Source organism: Mobula birostris, chromosome 2 (assembly GCF_030028105.1).
Source record: "Mobula birostris isolate sMobBir1 chromosome 2, sMobBir1.hap1, whole genome shotgun sequence".
NCBI classification, from domain to species: domain Eukaryota; kingdom Metazoa; phylum Chordata; class Chondrichthyes; order Myliobatiformes; family Myliobatidae; genus Mobula; species Mobula birostris.
Genome location: NC_092371.1, coordinates 75,133,097 through 75,152,074, shown reverse-complemented (window position 1 = coordinate 75,152,074; position 18,978 = coordinate 75,133,097). Strand labels below are relative to the sequence as shown.

Below are 18,978 nucleotides of genomic sequence, written 5' to 3'. Positions count from 1 at the left end.
TGAAAAATGTAAAGGTTGTGCAAGATGACTTGGACCTTGAGAGCAAAAGTTTCATATCCAACGAACTACGGGAAAAAGTGGCACCCTTCTCAACAGAAGGTTGCTTTAACCTGCCCAGTATGGTCCATAGAATCTACAGGCTAGAGAGCACAGCACACAAATAAAATAGGCTGAATAATTAATAAATAAACATGGGCCAACATGGAAATATTTAGCACCAGTGGCTAAGAAATTATTTACTTTGTAATTACATCATTGCAAAGAGAGGCTTGTTTGATCAGTAACATACAGTAAGTGTCTAATGTATTAAGATGCTGAGGAAACCTCAGGAGATCAGGCAGCATCGATGGAGAGGAATAAGCAGTCGAGGTTTCAGGCCAAGACCCTTCACTAGTCCCACTGAAGGATGCACAAAATGCTGGAGGAAGTCAGCAAGTCAGGCAGTCAATATTTCAGGCTGAGATCCTTCAGATGATTCAGGAACAGCTTCTTTCCCTCTGCCATCCGATTTCTAAACGGACATTGAACCCTTGAGCACTACCTCACTTTTTTAATACAAATTATTTCTGTTTTTTGCACGATTTAAAATCTATTCAATATATGTATACTGTAATTGATTTACTTATTTATTTATTAGTACTGTATTATTATTTTATTTCTTCTATACTATGTACTGCATTGAACTGCTGCTGCTAAGTTAATAAATTTCATGATGCACGCCAATGGTAATAAACCTGATTCTGATTCATCAGGACTAGAGAAGGGTCGGGGCCCGAAACGTTGACTGTTTATTCCTCTCCATAGATGCTGCTTGACTTGCTGAGTTCTTCTGCATTTTGTGTGTGTTACTCTGGATTTCCAGCATCAGCAGAATCTCATGTTAATGTATTAAGATGCATGAGTTCAACTACATTTCTGCAATTCTTTTTCTAGACTGTAACAAAATAAATGATCAAAGTTTCGATGTGTAGATCGAGAGCAGAGGGTGAATTTTAAATCAAGTGTTTTGAACGACTATAGTAAACACAACGACTGCAGCAAGCTGTGGCTCTACACGGGCTTGTACGAGCATCTGAGTTACAGGAAAGTCAAATGAAGTACAATATACACTCAGTGGCCACTTTATTAGATACTCTAAACACCTGCTTTTTAATGCAAATATCTATTCAAGAAATCAACTCAATGCATAAAAGCATACAGACATAAAAGCATTCAGTTGTTGTTCAGACCAAAACATCAGAATGGGTAAGAGATGAGATCTAAGTGATTTTGACTGTGAAATGATTGTTAGTGCCCAACAGGGTGGTTTGAGTATCTCAGAAACTGCTGATCTCCTGGGATTTTCACACACAGCAACCTCTAGAGTTGACAGAGGATGGTGTGAGAAACAAAAAAGCATCCAGCGAGTGGCAGTTCCGTGGGCAACAATGCCTTGTTATTGAGAGAGGTCAGAGGAGAATGGCCAGACTGGTTCACACTGACGGAAAGGTGACAGTAACTCAAATAACCACACAACAGTGGTGTGCAGAAGAGTAACTCAGAATGCACAACACATCAAACCTTGAAGTGGATGGGCTACAGCAGCAGAAGACCATGAACACACACTTGGTGGCCACTGTATTAGGTACAGGAGTTACATAATAAAGTGGCCACTGCGTGTGTACTTCAAGAGGCCATGTACTGTACTTTGACAGACAAATATAGACCATCCCCAGGTTACAGTAGCGTTCCATTCCTGCAAACTATTCACAAGTAGGAATTGCAGTTGCAAATCAACCTCCCATCCAGCAGATGCCTACAAATTGTGGCCAGCAAATCCATCCCACCCATCTCCAAATGCTTGCTCATGCGAATGTGCAGGCTATTCATAAGCTGGACGACTGTAAGCTGGGGAAAACCTCTGAAGTAAAACCAAAAGTAAAAACTATTTTGAATTAATTAGTGTAATCTTTATTGAAGGGGACTTTTGAAAATGTTCAGTGGAATTGAGCTACTGAGGAGGAAAGGGAAACAACTTTAATGGTTTGTAAGTGTACTGGGAAGAAACTACAAAGTAATTCTGGCTAAATAGCCATAGGTCTTGTCTTGCTTGTAAATGAATGTGTCTGTCAACATTCATGAACAACAGTAGCAATCACTTTCTGTCACTCCTTTCTCTCTAGGAGCAGAATTCGAGGGACCATTTGGCTCATCGAGTCTGCTCCGCCATGTCATCATTTTTCTCTCAGCCCCAATCTCCTGCCTTCTCCCTGTATCCCTTCAAGCCCTGACTAATCAAGAATTTATCAACCTCTGCCTTAAATATACCCAATGACTTGGCCTCCAAAGTCGTCTATGGCAATAAATTCCACTGATTCATCGCTATCTGGCTGGAGAAAATAGGTGCCAATGACCTAGAATGAGGTGGGTGCAGGAAAAGGGCAAGACCCATAAGATATAGGAACAGAATTAGGTCATTTGGCCCATCAATTCTGCTCCACCATTCTACCTAGGTTGATTTATCATCCCTCTCAAACCCATTTACCATAATCTTTGATGCCTTTATTAATCAAGAGCCGATCAGCCTCTGCCTTGAATATACCCAATGGCTCGGCCTCCACAACCGCCTGTGGCAACGAATTCCACAGATTCGCCATCTCTGTTCTAAATGGGCGTCCCTCTATTCTGAGGCTGTGTCCTCAGGTCTTAGACTCCCCCACCATAGGAAACATCCTCTCCATATCCACTCCATCGAGGCCTTTCGATATTCGATAGGCTTCAAAGAGATCCCCCCCCCGCCCCACGCTTCTGAATTCCAGTGAGTACAGGCCCAGAGCCATCAAACGGTCCTCATAGGATAAGCCTTTCAATCCTGGCATCATTTTTGTGAACCACCTTTGAACCCTCTCCAGTGTCAGCACAGTTTCAAAATGGAATGCTTATCTTATTTAAATGCAGCGTGACCAAATGACTGATTTCTGCCAAGACTCTCAGTGTTCATTTGGTGATTTATGGAGGTGCCACTGCACGGGATGGGAAAACTCTGCAGAGGGGTGTGGACTCAGCCAGCTCCAGCGCGGGCACAAACCTCCCCACCATCGAGGACATCCTCAAAAGGTGATACCTCACGCAGGTGGTGTCTATGATTAAGGATGCTCACTGTCTACGACTTGGCCTCTTCTCATTATTACTCTCAGGCAGGAGGTGCAGGAGCCCGAGGATGCACACTCGACATTTTAGGAACAACTTCTTCCCCTTTACAGTCAGGTGGTGGTGGAGTCAGATATATTGGGGACATTTAAGAGACTGTTAGGTAGGCACATGGATGATAGAAAAATGGAGGACTACATGGGCAGGAAGGTCCTAGATCTCAGAGTAGGTTAAAAAGTCAGCACAGCATCGTGGGCCGAAGGACCTGTATGGTGCTGTAAACTTCTATATTATTATTATTTTTTTAATTAGAGATACAGCACGGTAACAGGCCCTTCTAGCGTAATGAGCCCACACTGCCTAATTACACCCATGGGGCCAATTAACCTACGTCTTTGGAATGTGGGAGGAAACCAGAGTATCCAGAGCAAACCCAGGCAGTCACAGGGAGAACATACAAGGTCCTTACAAACGGTGGTGGGAATCGAACCCAGATTGCCTGTACTGTAAAGCATTGTGCTAACCACTACACCACCGTGCCGCCACAAATGACCGGTCACCTCCAAGGTGTTGCCGCGCTGGTCGAGAGGCCCCCCCCACGGACAGTGGCTCCTGCTCCACATGAGTAAGCCACCTTCAGATACTCACTGAAAATATGGAGGGGGTCAAAGCAGAGATGGGACTAGTTTGGGTGACTGATCTTCCTGTGGATTTGCACCATGGCCAAATTGAAGAGGACATAGTGGGTGCAGTGGGCGGTTTGGAGACTGAGTACAGCACACTGTCAGTACGCATGGGCTGCACTTGTGGTTAGGGGATTCCTCTGCACTTCTCGATTACCCACTGAGACATTCCAGTCCATTACTCTGGGTAACCAACTTAGGTACAGAGATGTCGGGGTAATTTTTTTACTCAGAGAGTGGTGAGTGTGTGGAATGGGATGCCAGCAATGGTGGTGGAGGCGGATACAATAAGGTCTTTTAAGAGACTTTTGGATAGGTACATGGAGCTTAGAAAAATAGAGGGCTATAAGTAAGTCTAGTAATTTCTAAGGTAAGGACATGTGCGGCACAACTTTGTGGGCCAAAGGGCCTGTATTGTGCTGTAGGTTTTCTATGTTTCAATGTCAACAGGGTAATCACAACAGGATGTGTTAAGGCTTAGCAGACTTCTGCAGATGCTGGAAGTCCAGAGCAGCACACACAAAATGCTGTAGGAACCTAGCAGCTCAGGCAGCATCTATGGAGAGAAATAACCAGTCATAGTTTCAAGACAAGACACTTCTTCAGGACCTTTATCAAACATCGACTGTGTATTCCTCCCCCTAGATGCTGCCAAACTCTGCCATGGGTGGCCCCGAGCCTGGCTGTGAAATGAGGAAGGCTGGGCATATGGCTAGCAACCCCATTCCATAAAAGCCCAGAGCCAAAGAAACACCAACAGAAGCACCCTGGGAGAGGAAGGATCTTGGCACTTTCATCCGGGTACTCCAGTTTCCTCCCACAGTCCAAAGACGTAGCAGTTAGTAGGTTAATTGGTCATTGTAAATTGTCCTGTGATTAAGCTAGGGTTGAATAGGTGGGTTGCTTGGCACTGTGGCTTGTGGGGGCAGAAGGGCTTGTACTCTAAATAAATAAGTAAAATAGGTTACACCTGGCACAACTTGAAAGACTGGCCCAGGACAGAGCACTCTGGACCGCTGCTGTCCATGGCCTACGCCCCAGTTGGGGTGCTGGCCATAAGTATGCATAGATGCTGCCTGACCTGCTGAGTTTCTCCAGCGCTTTGTGTGTGTCGCCAGACTTTTGTTAGCTTCAACTTTTAAATATAACAAATTGTACTCTAAGCACAGCACATCAGTGGGATAACATAAAGAAACTAACAATTGCCTCCTAGAACGAGCGCTGTCAGTTATATTACTGGGTTCACAATTGAACGATGGCTTAACACTTCCAGGATCTTGAGAATCCTTGGAATCACTGGAGTATGGAGTGAGGAAACGAGGGAGAATGGTGGGGTGTGTGCAGGAAAAGTATTGCCAAGTAAGTATATATTTCACAATGATTCTGAGGCAGAATGACATGAGTTCTACTCCAGACAACAATGGTGAACAGCAGATGAGTGGCCATCTCAAGTCCGATACATCAGTGATAGCCAGGCTCAAGATGGAGGGTAGCATATCCAGGATTTTGATTCTCCTCTTACTGTTTTTCACGATCATTGTTCTTCACTGCTAACCTTTGTCTCTCATTTTTCTGACATCACAGCAAACCAAAAGAGCAAAGGGAAAGAGGGGAAACAAATGTTTTGCAGCTAGGAGATGACAGCCACCGCAGCCTCACTACTTCGGGGGTCCTTGGCACCAGTGATGAAATCATTTATCCTCTTGGCTACATGGACCAAGGAAAAGATGTCCTCTCTCATCACTGTGTGATTTCTCTCCGCAAGGTATTCCATATCTTCCTCTGGGAATTCATCTGATTAATGACAAAGAGGTCAAAGTTCAAAGTAAAATTATTATTAAAGTATGTTTTTCTTTCATTTTTTATTCAGCACAGTAACAGACCTTTTTTGGTCCAAGGAACCTCACTGTCCAAACCCCCAGGTGACCAATTAACCAACTAACTCATACGTCTTCTCACCCAAGAAAAAATGTGCTGGCATTGGAGAGGGTCCAGAGACGGTTCACAAGGATGATTCCAGGAATGACAGGGTTTTCATACAAGGAACATTTGATAGCTCTGGGTCTGTACTCGCCGGAATTTAGAATGATTGGGGGGGGCGGGGGGGGAGGTGGAGATCTCATTGAAACCTTTCGAATTTGAAAGGCCTAGACAGTGTTGATGTGGAAAGGCTGTTTCCCACGGTGGGGGAGTCTAGGACAAGAGGGCACAGCCTCAGGATGAGGGGCGTCCATTTAGAACAGAGATGTGGAGAAATTTCTTTAGCCAGAGGGTGGTGAATTTGTGGAATTTGCTACCGTATGCAGCTGTGGAGGCCGGGTCGCTGGGTGTATTTAAGGCAGAGATTGACAGGTTTTTGATTAGACATGGCATCAAAGGTTACAGGGAGAAGGCCAGGAATGGGGTTGAAGAGGGGAAAAAAAGGTCAGCCATGATTGAATGGTGAAGCAGACTCAATGTGCCAAATGGCCTAATTCTGCTCCTGTGTCTTACGATCTTATGGTCTTCAGAATGTGGGAGGAAATCAGAGCACCCGGAGGAAACGCTTGGGGTCACAGGGGAGAACATTCAAACTCTTTACAGACAGTGACGGGAAATGAACCCATGTTACTAGTGCTGTAAAGCGTTGTGCTAACTGCTACTCGGCCATCCCACTCCTGTGTTACCATACAGAATTGTGCAAAAGTTTTGGGCACATACAGTATATATAGCCTTTGCACAGCACTGTGTTTGTCAACATGGAGCGGAGAGCAAGTTTGTAAATCTGGCGGGAGCAAAGGATATTGGGAATGGTGAGGGTGGAGAGCCGTGGCAGGGGTGTGGGACAGGTGGCAGAGAAGGAGTGCCAGGGGCAGGGGGTTGGCACAGATGCAGACATACCCAACCCTGAGATTCCAAACAGTTGGTTTATTGATCATTACAGAATGTCTCTCTGGCGCTTCCCGCTCCCTCCCTTTTTTGAATCATGATTCTCCTCTCCCTGCCCCATTCCCACTCTCAGACCACAACAGAGACCCATTTCAGAATCAGGTTTATCATCACTCACGTCATGAAATTTGTTTTTTGCGGCAGCAGTGCAGTGCAATACATAAAATTACCACAGTACTGTGCAAAAGTCTTAGTTACATGTATGTGCCTAAGACATTCACACAGTACTATGTTGGAGATACTTCACGTGATCAGAGGCGTTTACACCTCAGAAAGAGGCCATTCAGCCATTTTGTCTATGCCAACTTCTGATCATATGAATTAAAACAAAGGTAGACCATTCAGCCCCTCAAGCCTGCTTGGCATTCAATTAGCTCTCTCTGATACGCTCGTAACCTCATCTCCACTTTCCTGGCTGTCTCTGACAATCATCCTACTTCTCTTACCAAAAAACTAGCCAACTCTACCTTAAAATCTTCAAAGATCCCACTTCCACTCTCCTTGAGAGGGGAGGATTCCAAAACTAATGACTCTCAGAGAGGAAAAAGTTCCGTCTCATCTCCATTTCAGTGGGCTACTTATTTCTATTTAGTGATCTCTAATTCATAGAGGCTAAATCCATGATTACAAACACAGAACAATACTGCAGGCCTTTTGGCCCATTGAATCTGCACTGACCATTAACCCACCATTTATGTTACTCCTACTTTGCAGGCCTGCCCCCTGTTATAAATACCTGACCTATACATATCTCTAAATACAAAAACAAGCCTTCCCTAATATCTCAATATCATTAAATCCAAAAGTCCAACAGACATTTGCTCAGAAGACCTTGTTTCCTCTCTCTATTCTCCTTTAGTAATTTTCCTTTCATCAGTCTTGGAATTGGAGAGGGTCCAGAGGAGGTTCACGAGAATGACTCCAGGAATGAAAGAGTTAATGTATGAGGAGCATTTGATGGCTCTGGGCCTGTGCTCACTGGAGTTTAGGAGAATGATAAGGGGATTGCAAGGAAAACCATTGAATATTGGAAGGCCTAGATAGAGTGGTTGTGGAGAGGATGTTTCCTATAGTGGCAGAGTCTAGGACCAGAGGGTACAGCCTCAGAATAGAGAGACGTCCCTTTAGAACAGAGATGAGGAGGAGTTACTTAAGCCAGAGGGTGGTGAATCTGTGGAATTCATTGCTACAAACAGCTATGGAGGCCAAGTCACTGGGTATATTTAAAACAGAGGTTGAAAAGTTCTTGATTAGAGTTTACAGGGAGAAGGTAGGAGAATGGCGTTGAGAGGGACAATAAATCGTCGTGATGGAATGGCAGAGCAGACTCAATGGGCTAACTAGCCTAATTCTACTCCTATGTCTTTGGTCTTATGTGCTTTTGATGTCATTACCATATGGAGTGATTTTTATGTATACTCTACGGACAAAATGGATTTCAAGATATCTGTAAACTGGAATTCATTCATTACCTGGGCATCTTCTAATCTCTTCACATTCCTATGAATTAGCCACTCCAGATTCTATATGTTCAGAGAAATGTATAGTGGCCAGTTAACATACCAACCCACATGTCTTTGGAGACACAAGTAACTGAAGATGCTGGAATCTGGAGCAGCATATGAGGCGCTAGAGGAGCTCAGTGGGTTGGGCAGCATCTGCGGAGGAAAATGGACATCTGACGTTTCTGTGCATATGAGGAGGTCTCGCTCGGAGATGACAACAGTCCACTTCCCCCCACAGCTGCTGGCCGACTGGCTGAGTTCCTCCAGCACCTCGTGTGTTGCTGTATACCTTCGGGATATGGGCAGGAAATCAGAGAACCCATGCGGGCACAGGGAGGAAGTACCAATTCCAGAGAGAGGGCACGCAGGTCAGGATCGAACCCAGGTCCCTGGCACTGCACGGCAGTGGCTTCACTAGCAGAGTCACTCTGCCCTCCGTAATGAATTGTCGACCTGCCACAGGTGTCCACAGAGTTGTCTGAATGTGTAACGCAAGTTTGAGAAATAACTAGGGAACAAAGTCAGGTTGTGTTCCATAAACCAGACTCGGATTCAGTTTCAGATCCAGATTTATTAATCACACGTATATCGAAACGCACAGTGAAATGCTCCATTTGTCTTGACAAACAACACACGTGTGGCTGTGCTGGGGGCAGCCCACAAGTGTCGCCATACACTATGGCGCTGACAAAGCACGTTCACAGTGCTCGGCAGAACACAGCAAACAAATTTCCTCTGTACTCCCTCAGTCTTCACTGCGGGTAGGTGACCAGCACTGTGCACAATGCTCCAAACCTGGCGTCATTGACATCATATACAACTTCAGCATAACATCCCAACTCCTGCACTTGGTGCCCTGATTTATGAAGACCAAATTGCTAAAAGCTCTCTTACCCTATTCACCTGTGACACCACAATCACGGAATTCTGGACCTGCATTTCCATGTCCCTTTGTTCTACTGCAAAGGTTTTACACAAAGTCAAAGTAGCATAACAGTGATTGGGTTCTCCATAAAATTCCATTGTGCAGAGTACTAAATATTGCATTGCATGATGCCCATGGGGCCACAGAATCCCTGAGGACTGGTGGTCACAGTGTGATCAGTAGTCGTGGCTCAGGGTAAGCGTCCCCACCTCTGGATGAGAAACTCGAGGGTTCTATTTTCGGCTGATACTTCAGGGCAGTGCTGAAGGAGCTCTGTATTGTCAGAGGGTTGGGATAAGATGTCAGCCAGAGGCTCGGACTGCCTGGAAAGTCCGATGGAACCAGAGCACTAACTCAAAGAAAGCTAGGGAACCTGGAGTCAAAGTTCTGGACGATATTTACCCCTCAAACAACTGATGATCCAGTCATTATTCCATGACACTTCGCGGGAGCTTGCTATACACAGACTGTTTGCATCTTCTGCAGTGCCACAGTGGTGAATTCCACACTACCTCACTGGGTGTGGATCCCTTCAGCATATCTGAGGTTGCAGAATGCACTTTATAACTAAAATAACTATCTGGAAAGGACAATGAGTGGCTTGATGTACTTACTGTCGACGAGCAAAACATCCGGCTGGAGCTGGGCGTAGAGCCGGCCGAGAGCCAGGCTTTCATTCAGTTGCTTGTGGAAAGAGAATACGTTCAACAAGACCTGCATAAATGTGTGATAAAAGTAATGAGGATGAATGAGGCCACAAACCATCAGATTTCTATGGAATTTCAATAGTATCTATAGAACAGCAAAAGGCCCAGCTCCCCACTTTCTCTCTTACACCTGGATTCACCTCCAACACGCCAGCTCGTGCTCCTTCCCCTTCCCCTGACACCAACTCTTTCACTCGGGCTTCTGCCCTCTTTCTTTCCTGTCCAGGCGAAGAAAGGGAAGAAAGATTAGCTTTATTTGTCACATGGACATCGAAACGTATAGTGAAATGGGTCACTTACGTTAACGACCAACACAGTTTGAGAATAGTGCTGGGGGAGGCCTGCAAGGTTAGCCACACTTCCGGAACCTTATAATGTGTTCCCCAGAAGGATTTCACCCTGAAACATCAACTGTTCATTTCCCTCCATAGATGCTGCCTGACCTGCTGAGTTCCTCCAGCATTTTGTATGTATTGCTCAAAAGACCATTCAGCCCAATTACCTATGCTGCAGGTCACAGGGAGAACATACAAACTCCACACAGACTGCACTGGACGTCCGGATTAAACCGAGATCTCTGAAGAAGTGAGTTAGTGACTCTACAAGCTATGCCACTGTCCATGGGGTGTAGAAATTACCTAACAGAAATTGTAGACCACTGTGTTTTGGGGAACTGCTTTTCATTCTGTAGCTGAACTCCATTTAATCGAATGTTCATAGATTCTTCTACTCATCACGATCTATTGGACTAGGATCTGAATCCTGAAATTGTCTCCTGTGTGCATTATCTCTCACACACACACATATACACACACTCATACACACACACCCACGTGCACACCACACACTTGTGCAGATACACATGTGCACATTCACACATACCACAAACATATATGCAGATACAGAGACACACACACATGCGTAAACACACACACACACTCATGTGCACACTCAGACCCATGTGTACACCACACTTATGCAGATACACACACGTGCACACTCACACACACCAGACATATGCAGACACTTGTGTACACACACACTTCTCTTTGTATGTAGTAAATAACAATTCCCACTTTCCCGCCAAAGTGGCTTGATTTAAGACGCAAGATTTTGCACCCTTCTTCTTGCTGCCTTACTAAAGAAAACAGGTTCCCCTTTGAGCTGATCTGATTGAAGTGTGTTCTGGAGTGGGAGGAATGGCAGCTGTGCAATAAACATTAATGTTTGTTGACCTCAGTAACACTGCTCAGGGCCTTGGTTCCACTGGATGCTCCCAAGGCCAGGTACGTTCCACACACGCCTTGCAATGGCCGGACGATGGTCGGCAACAAGAAGGACAGAGGCCTCTTGCCAGCTTGAATAATATTTCTCTGAAAGACAGATAAAGATGGGAAAGCACAAGTGAGTCAGGAATCACGATCTACTCTATCAGAGTCTAATCACATAAAAGCACAAGAAGTAGACGCAGGAGCTACCTGGACTCAGTAAGATCACGGCTGGTCTTCAGCCATTTTCCCTGCACTAACCCCATATCCCTGATTCCATAATATCTAAAGTCTGTGCCTTGAAGATACTCAGTGGTTAAGGTTTCATGGCCGACTGTTCCAAACATCAACTACACTCTGGGTGAAGAAATTAAATTTCTTCTCATCTTGGTCCCAATTAACAGACATTATCCTGGGATTGTGGCCCATTTTCCAGCTCTCTGAAAAACATAATTCCGGCAACTTCCCTGTAAACCCTGCAAAGTTATTATTTGGCTTCCCGTAACGATTTCTTGACCCTCTGTTGCTGAATAGTGAATCTGAATGGTTTCTAAGGATAACATTGATACTATGATTGAATATGAGTTAGTTTGAGGGCAGACCGATGAAGACAGAAAAGAGGAGCAGTACACTGTCACAGGTGGCTGTGGAGGTAAGTCATTGGGTATATTTAAAGCAGAGGTTGATATATTCCTGATTAGTCAGGTCATGAAGGGAAACAGGAAGAAAGCAGGAGTTTGCGGCTGAGAAGGAAACGGAATCAGCCATGATGGAACGACGGAGCAGTCTCGATGGGCTGAATGGCCTAATTCTGCTCCTAAGTTTATGGTCTTATGGAAACCTTTCATCATCAGATTTCTGAATGCCCACAAATCCACGAACACTACCTCCTTATTTATTTGTTTGGTGCAATTTATACTTGCAATTAATAGTAATTTTATATTAGCACTACAATAAATTTCACACCATAGTCTACATCAAGAGACTAAAGAAATTCAGCAGGGCCTGTTGACTCTTACTAACTTTTATCAATGTACCACAGGAAGCATTCTGCCTGGCTGCCTAACGGCTTGGTGTGGCAACTGCTCTGATGCGACTGCAAGAAACTGCAGAGTTTTGGACACAGCTCACCACTTCACAAGAACCACTCTATGGACTCTGTCTATACTTCTCACTGCCTGAAAAAGCAAACTCCCCACCTACCCCACACATTCTTTCCACCAGGATCAAGGACCGCTTTTATCCAACTGTTATCAGACTCTTGATCGGACCTCTTGTCTGATAAGGTGGACTCTTGGCCTCACAGTCTACTGCGATATGATCTTGCACTTTATTGTTTACCTGCACTGCACTTTCTCGGTAGCTTTAACACTTTATTCTGCATTGTTATCGCTTTACCTTGTTCTACCTCAGTGCACTGTGTAATGATTTGATCTGTATGAACAGTCTGCAAGACAAGCCTTTCATGATCTTGAGACCTGTGACAATAATAAACCAATACCAATACCATTCCTCACAAGTAAAGCACACATACCTAAAAATGGATTTCTAGATGGATATACTAGTGCTGGAACATAGGCAGATTGCCACTTTAATGCTCAACTCTTCACTTACCATGTTCACTGTCAGATTGTCCTGTGTTTGATCCGACCAGGAGAAGTCCAACATCTGGCTGTTCAGAAGGACCCCGGAGGTTGTCATGATCCCACTGCCAAAGGGCCGGTTCAGAGAGCTGCACAAAGGGTGAACAGAGAACTGTTTTCAGGTCAATACTCTTGCAAGTCTTGCTTAGCTCGGGGATGTTCCATGGATAACAGAAAGACCATAAGACATAGGAGCAGAATCAGCTCATTTGACCCGTTGTTCTGCTCTACCATTCCATCACTGCTGATTTACTATCCATCTCAACTCCATTCTCCTGCCTTCTTCCCATAACCTTTGACACCCTCACTAATTGAGAATCTATCTGTATTGATCTGTGTCTATGCATGTGTTGTCTGTTGTCTACACATGCACATTGTTCTCTCTCTGTCACTGCAATGTGAATACACCAGTTAAGGTCATCTCCCCCGTGCATTCTTTTATTTAATTAATATGTAGTTGAGCACAGACACAACACTATCAACCTCCGCTTTAATACACCCAATGAATTGGCCTCCACAGCTGTCTCTGGCAATGAATTCCACAGATTCATCACCCTCTGGCTAAAGAAATACCTCCTCATCTCTGTTTTCAAGGGACATCCTTGTATTCTGAGGCTATTGCCTCTGGTCCTAGACTTCCCCACTATTGGAAACATCCTCTCCACATCTACTCTATCAAGGCCTTTCAATATTCGGTAGTTTCAATGAGTTCCCCCCGCCCCCCACCCCCACCACCACCCGTTTCTTCTAAACTCCAGTGAGTACCAGCCCAGAGCCATCAAATGCTCCTCATACCTTAGCCCTTTCATTCCCGGGATTGCTCCCATGAACTTCCTCTGGACTCTCTTTAATACCAGCATATCCATTCTTAGGTTAGGCGCCTAAAATTACTCAAATATTCAAAAACTTTCTGAATCATCCTTCCCATTGCTGAACGATCAGTATTTTTAGTTCAAAGTGCCTTTAAATGGAACAATATATCTCACAAATCTTAAAGTGTCTTTTGAGCATTTAATTCCTCTGAGGAGCAGTAGCAATTGTCATGGAAGTGAAGGATAGACATCGGTTCTGTGGTGTAGACAAGCAAGCTGGCACTGGAGCATGGACACTCAATGTAAACTGCACTCTGCCGATCTACTGTTTACCACACTAAACAGTAACTCTCACCCTTCAGCAATGAAAATCCTACTTGTGCACGTTCTATAAAACAAGTCCACCCTGAGCATTCGTAGCCATGGCATCAGTACCACCAGCAGCAGTAGCTGCTGCTTTTAAGGTGTTGGTCCCGTCCTGGGAATTGCTGGGAACTGCCAACAGCTCGATAACCATGAAAGGGTTAACGTATGATTCTGGTAATGAAAGGGTTAACAGGTGGAGCCTTTGATGGCTCTGGGCCTGTACTTTCTGGAGTTTAGAAGAATGGGGGGCATATGGCGAGGATGTGGGGGAGTTTAGAACCAGAGGACACAAGGGCACAACCTCAGAATAGAGGGACATCCATTTAGAACAGAGCTGAGGAGGAATTTCCAACCAGAGGATAGTGAATCTATGGATTTCATTATCACAGATGATTATGGAGGCTAAGTCATTAGAAGGGAAAATATGTAATATGAAAGCAAGCTAGCAAATAATATCAAAGTGGATTGTAAAAGTTTTTTCAAGTATGTTTAAAAAAAAAAGAGAAATGAGAGTGGACATAGGAGCACTAGAAAATGAGGCAGGAGAAAAATATAACAGGGGTCAACAAGATGGCTGATGAACTAAATGAGTATTTTGCATCAGTCTTCACTGTGGAAGACACTATCTGTATGCCTGATGTTGTAGTGTGTGAAGGAAGAGAAGTGGGTGCAGTTACTATTACAAGGGAGAAGGTGCTCAAAAAGCTGAAAGACCTAAAGGTACATAAGTCACCCGGACCAGAGGAACTGCACCCTAGGGTTCTAAAAGAGGTAGCGTTAGAGATTGTGGTGGCATTGGAAATGATCTTTCAAAAATCATTGGATTCTAGTATGATGCCAGAGGACTGGAAAATTGCAAATATTACACCACTCTTAAAGAAAGGAGGAAGGCAGCAGAAAGGAAATTATAGACTCGTTAGCCTGACCTCAGTGGTTGGGAAGATGTTGCCGTCAATTGTTAAGGATGAGGTGATGGAGTACTTGATGACACAGGACAAGATAGTACAAAGTCAGCATGGCTTCCTTCTAGGAAAATCCTGCCTGACGAATGTGTTGGAATTCTTTGAGGAGTTTACAAGTAGGATAGATAAAGGGGATGTAGTGGATGTTGTATATTTGGACTTTAAGGAGGTCTTTGAGAAGGTGCCACACATGAAGCCGCTTACCAAGTTAAGAGCCCATGGGAATTACAGGAAAGTTACTAACATGGTTAGAGCATTGGCTGATTGGTAGGAAGCAGTGAGTGGGAATAAAAGCAACTTTTATGTGTGTTGCTTGAAATTCCAGTATCTGCAGATTTTCCCGTGTTTGCGTGGGAATAAAAGGATCCTTTTTCTGAACCCCTGCTCTTCGTGATTTTTATAAATGACCTGAATGAGGAAGTGGAGGGATGTGTTAGTAAATCTGCTGATGACACAAAGGTTGGGAGTGTTGTGGATAGTGTGGAGGGCTGACAGAGGTTACAGCAGGACATCGACAGGATGCAAAACTGGGCTGAGAAGTGGTAGATGGAGTTCAACCCAGAAAAGTGTGAGGTGGTTCATTTTGGTAGGTCAAATATGATGGCAGAATATAGTATTAATGGTAAGACTCTTGGCAGTGTGGAGGATCAGAGGGATCTTGGGGTCTGAGTCCATAGGACACTCAAAGCTGCTGCGCAGGTTGACTCTGTGGTTAAGAAGGCATACGGTATAACAGCTATTTACAATATAATGAAAGAAGGAACACTGTTCAGTTTTGAAATGCTCAAAGAAAAACACTTATTAGAAATCAAAACGTTTATCGATATTTACAGATGCGATAGTATGTTAATAGGACGGTTAAAAATGTAACCAAGGCAAGTACATGTTTGATAGAGCTACTTAGAAAAGCAGATAATTCAGACAACAGTAGTAGAATAATTTCAAGCGTGCATAAGGGTTCGTCAAATCTTAAAACACATTCGACTTCATACATTAAAACAAAATGGGAGAAAGAAGGAGGGATAATAATATCTGAGGAAGAATGGACAATAATATGGAGGTATCAATGGAAGTGTACCAGTTCACAGAAATGGAGGGAGTTCGGGTGGAAAAACTTGATAAGATATTTTATTACACCCTCTCAGAAATCCCATTATGATAGTAACCCCCCTGTTTGCTGGAGAAATTGTGGAAATCAAAATGCAAACTGTTAGCATATTGTCTGGGAATGCCCCGTTATCAAAGACTATTGGAGTGGGATACATAATGCCCTACAAGAGATCTTTAAATGTGAAATACCCTTAGAGAGTAAGACCATATATTTTGGGTATATACCTCATGAATGGTTGAAAAGAGATAAATATTTAACGAATATATTGCTGGTGGCTGGTAAAAAGACCCTTACAGGAAATGGTTATCACAGGAGAGCCTAACTTTAAATGTATGGATGGAAATTACAATGGACATTCACAAAATGGAGAAGATAACATCAAATGTTACCCATAAGTTGGAACAATTTGTTTCATACTGGGAAAAATGGTTTAACTACATAACACCTCATCGGCCTGATTTCATTCTCACAAGTCAATGAATATGTTGTAAAAAAAAAGATCACTCCCTACTCTGTACATAGTTTTCTTCTTTTGATTGTTCTTTCTTTCCTCTCCTTTCTATAAGTGTATACCTCAGATAAATATTATGTGGAGATTTGTGACAAATATGATTATATGATATATATGTACGGTATCTGAAATACATCTTATGGAAAGTTTTGTTTGATGATGAAATTCAATAAAAAATAAATTACAAAAAAAAAGCATATGGTGCATTGGCCTTCATCAACCGTGGGACTGAGTTTAAGAGCCAGGAGGTAATGTTGCAGCTATATCGGACCCTGGTCAGACCCCACTTGGAGTACTGTGCTCAGTTCTGGTTGCCTCACTACAGGAAGAATGTGGAAACTATAGAAAGGGTGCAGAGATTTACAAAGGTGTTGCCTGGATTGGGGAGCATGCCTTATGAGAATAGGTTGAGTGAACTTGGCCTTTTCTCCTTGGAGCAATAGAGGATGAGACGTGACCTGACAGAGGTGTACAAGATGATGAGAGGTATTGATCATGTGGATAGTCAGAGGCGTTTTCCCAGAGCTGAAATGGCTAACACGAGAGGGAACAGTTTTAAGCTGCTTGGAAGAAGGTACAGAGGAGATGCCAGGGGTAAATTTGTTTATGCAGAGAGTGTTGAGTGTCTGAAATGTGCTGCCAGTAACGGTGGTGGAGACGGATACAATAGGGTCTTTTGAGAGACTCCTGGATAGGTACATAGAGCTTAAAAAAAGAGGGCTATGGGTAACCCTAGGTAATTTCTAAAGTAAGTACATGTTTGGCACAGCATTGTGGGCAGAAGGGCCTGTATTGTGCTGCAGGGTTTCTACGTTTCTATGTAACTCCTGGGTGAAGAATTGTTAGATTGCTTACCTTACAATGGAAACGATGAAGTCATCAGGTCCGATAACATGGACTTGGCTTGCGGAAGGCCCAGTCTTCAGGGAATAGAGGGGGAGGTAGTGGTTTGGAGGGAAGGCCACACTTTCATTAATCAGCTGACGCAGAGAATTGGCTTCCAATTTGCTGAAGGGTGAAAGCACAGTAAACTTGCATCACAATGGACTGGACTGGATTAGACCATAGAACATGGGAGCAGAACTTGGCCACTTGGCCCATTGTGTTTGCCCAGACGTTCCATCACGGCTGATTTATTTTCCCCCTCAATCCTATTCTCCTGCTTTCTCCCCATAATCTTTGACACTCTGACTAATTAAAAACCTATCAACCCCTGCTTTAAATATACCCAATAACTTGGCCACCATGGCCACGCATGACAATGAATTCCATAGATTCACCACCCTCTACCTAAAGAAATTCCTTCTCATCTCTGTTCTAAATGGATGCCCCTCTATTCTGAAGCTGTTCCCTCTGGTCTTAGACTCCCCCACTATAAGGAACATCTTTTCCACATCCACTCTGTCTAGACCTTTCAATATTTGATAATTTCAATGAGATTTCCCCCCCTCCCCCAAATTCTTCTAAACTCCAGAGAATACAGGCCTAGAGCCATCAACCCCTCCTTACATGTTAACCCTTTCATTCTCGGAATCATACTTCTGAACCTCCTCTAGACCCTCTCCAATGCTAGCACATCTTTTCTTAGATAAGGAGCCCAAAACTGCTCACAATACTCCAACTGAGGCCTCACCAGTGCCTCACAAAGCCTCAGCATTACATCCTTCCACTGATATTCTAGTCCTCTTGAAATGAATGCTAACTTTGCATTTGCCTTCCTTACCACTGACTCAACCTAAAGGTTAATCTTTAGGGAATCCTGCATGAGGACTCCCAAGTCTCTTTGCGTCTCTGATTTTTGAATTTTCTTCCTTTTCAGGAAATAGTCCAAGCCTTTATTCCTTCTACTAAAGTGCATGACCATACACTTCCCTACACTATATTCCATCTGCCACTTCTTTGCCCATTCTCCTAGTCTGTTCAAGCCCTTCTGCAGACTCCCTGCTCCCTCAACACTACCGGCTCTTCCACCTATCTTTGCATTGTCTGCAAATTTGACCATAAAGCCATCAATTCTGTCATCCAAATCATTGAATTATAACATAAAAAAGTAGCCCCAATATCTGTGGAACACCACCAGTCACCGGCAGCCAACTAGATAGGCCCCCTTAATTCTAACTTTTTCCCTCCTAACAGTCAGCCAATCTTCTATCCATGCCAGCAGTTTTTTTTCTGTAATACCATGGGCTCTTATTTTGTTAAGCAGCCTTATGTGTGGCACCTTGTCAAAGGCCTTCTGAAAATCCATTCCAACAACACTCAATGATCCTCTTTTGTCTATTTGGCCTGCTGCTTCCTTAAAGAATTCCAATGGATTCGTCAGGTAAGATTTCCCCTTTATAAAACCATGCTGACTTTGGCCTACTTTATCATGTGCCGCCTCCAAGTATCCCAAAACCACATCATTAATAATGGATGTTAACATCCT

At 43.9% G+C, this 18,978-nt stretch overlaps 1 protein-coding gene across 2 annotated transcripts in view; it reads right to left on the bottom strand.

The window, feature by feature from the left end:
* Nucleotides 1–1,105: 1,105 nt before the first annotated feature.
* The window catches only part of LOC140187674 (glutathione hydrolase 7), a 69,767-nt gene continuing 51,894 nt past the window's right edge, over nucleotides 1,106–18,978 (bottom strand). For both annotated transcript variants that reach the window (XM_072243205.1, XM_072243215.1), the window contains 5 exons: nucleotides 17,406–17,558; nucleotides 12,760–12,877; nucleotides 11,113–11,250; nucleotides 9,785–9,884; nucleotides 1,106–5,606 (listed from right to left, as the gene is read on the bottom strand). In XM_072243205.1, the coding sequence (XP_072099306.1) occupies nucleotides 5,443–5,606; nucleotides 9,785–9,884; nucleotides 11,113–11,250; nucleotides 12,760–12,877; nucleotides 17,406–17,558 (673 nt within the window). In that variant the 3' untranslated portion in view covers nucleotides 1,106–5,442. The remainder of the gene's footprint in view (nucleotides 5,607–9,784; nucleotides 9,885–11,112; nucleotides 11,251–12,759; nucleotides 12,878–17,405; nucleotides 17,559–18,978) is intronic.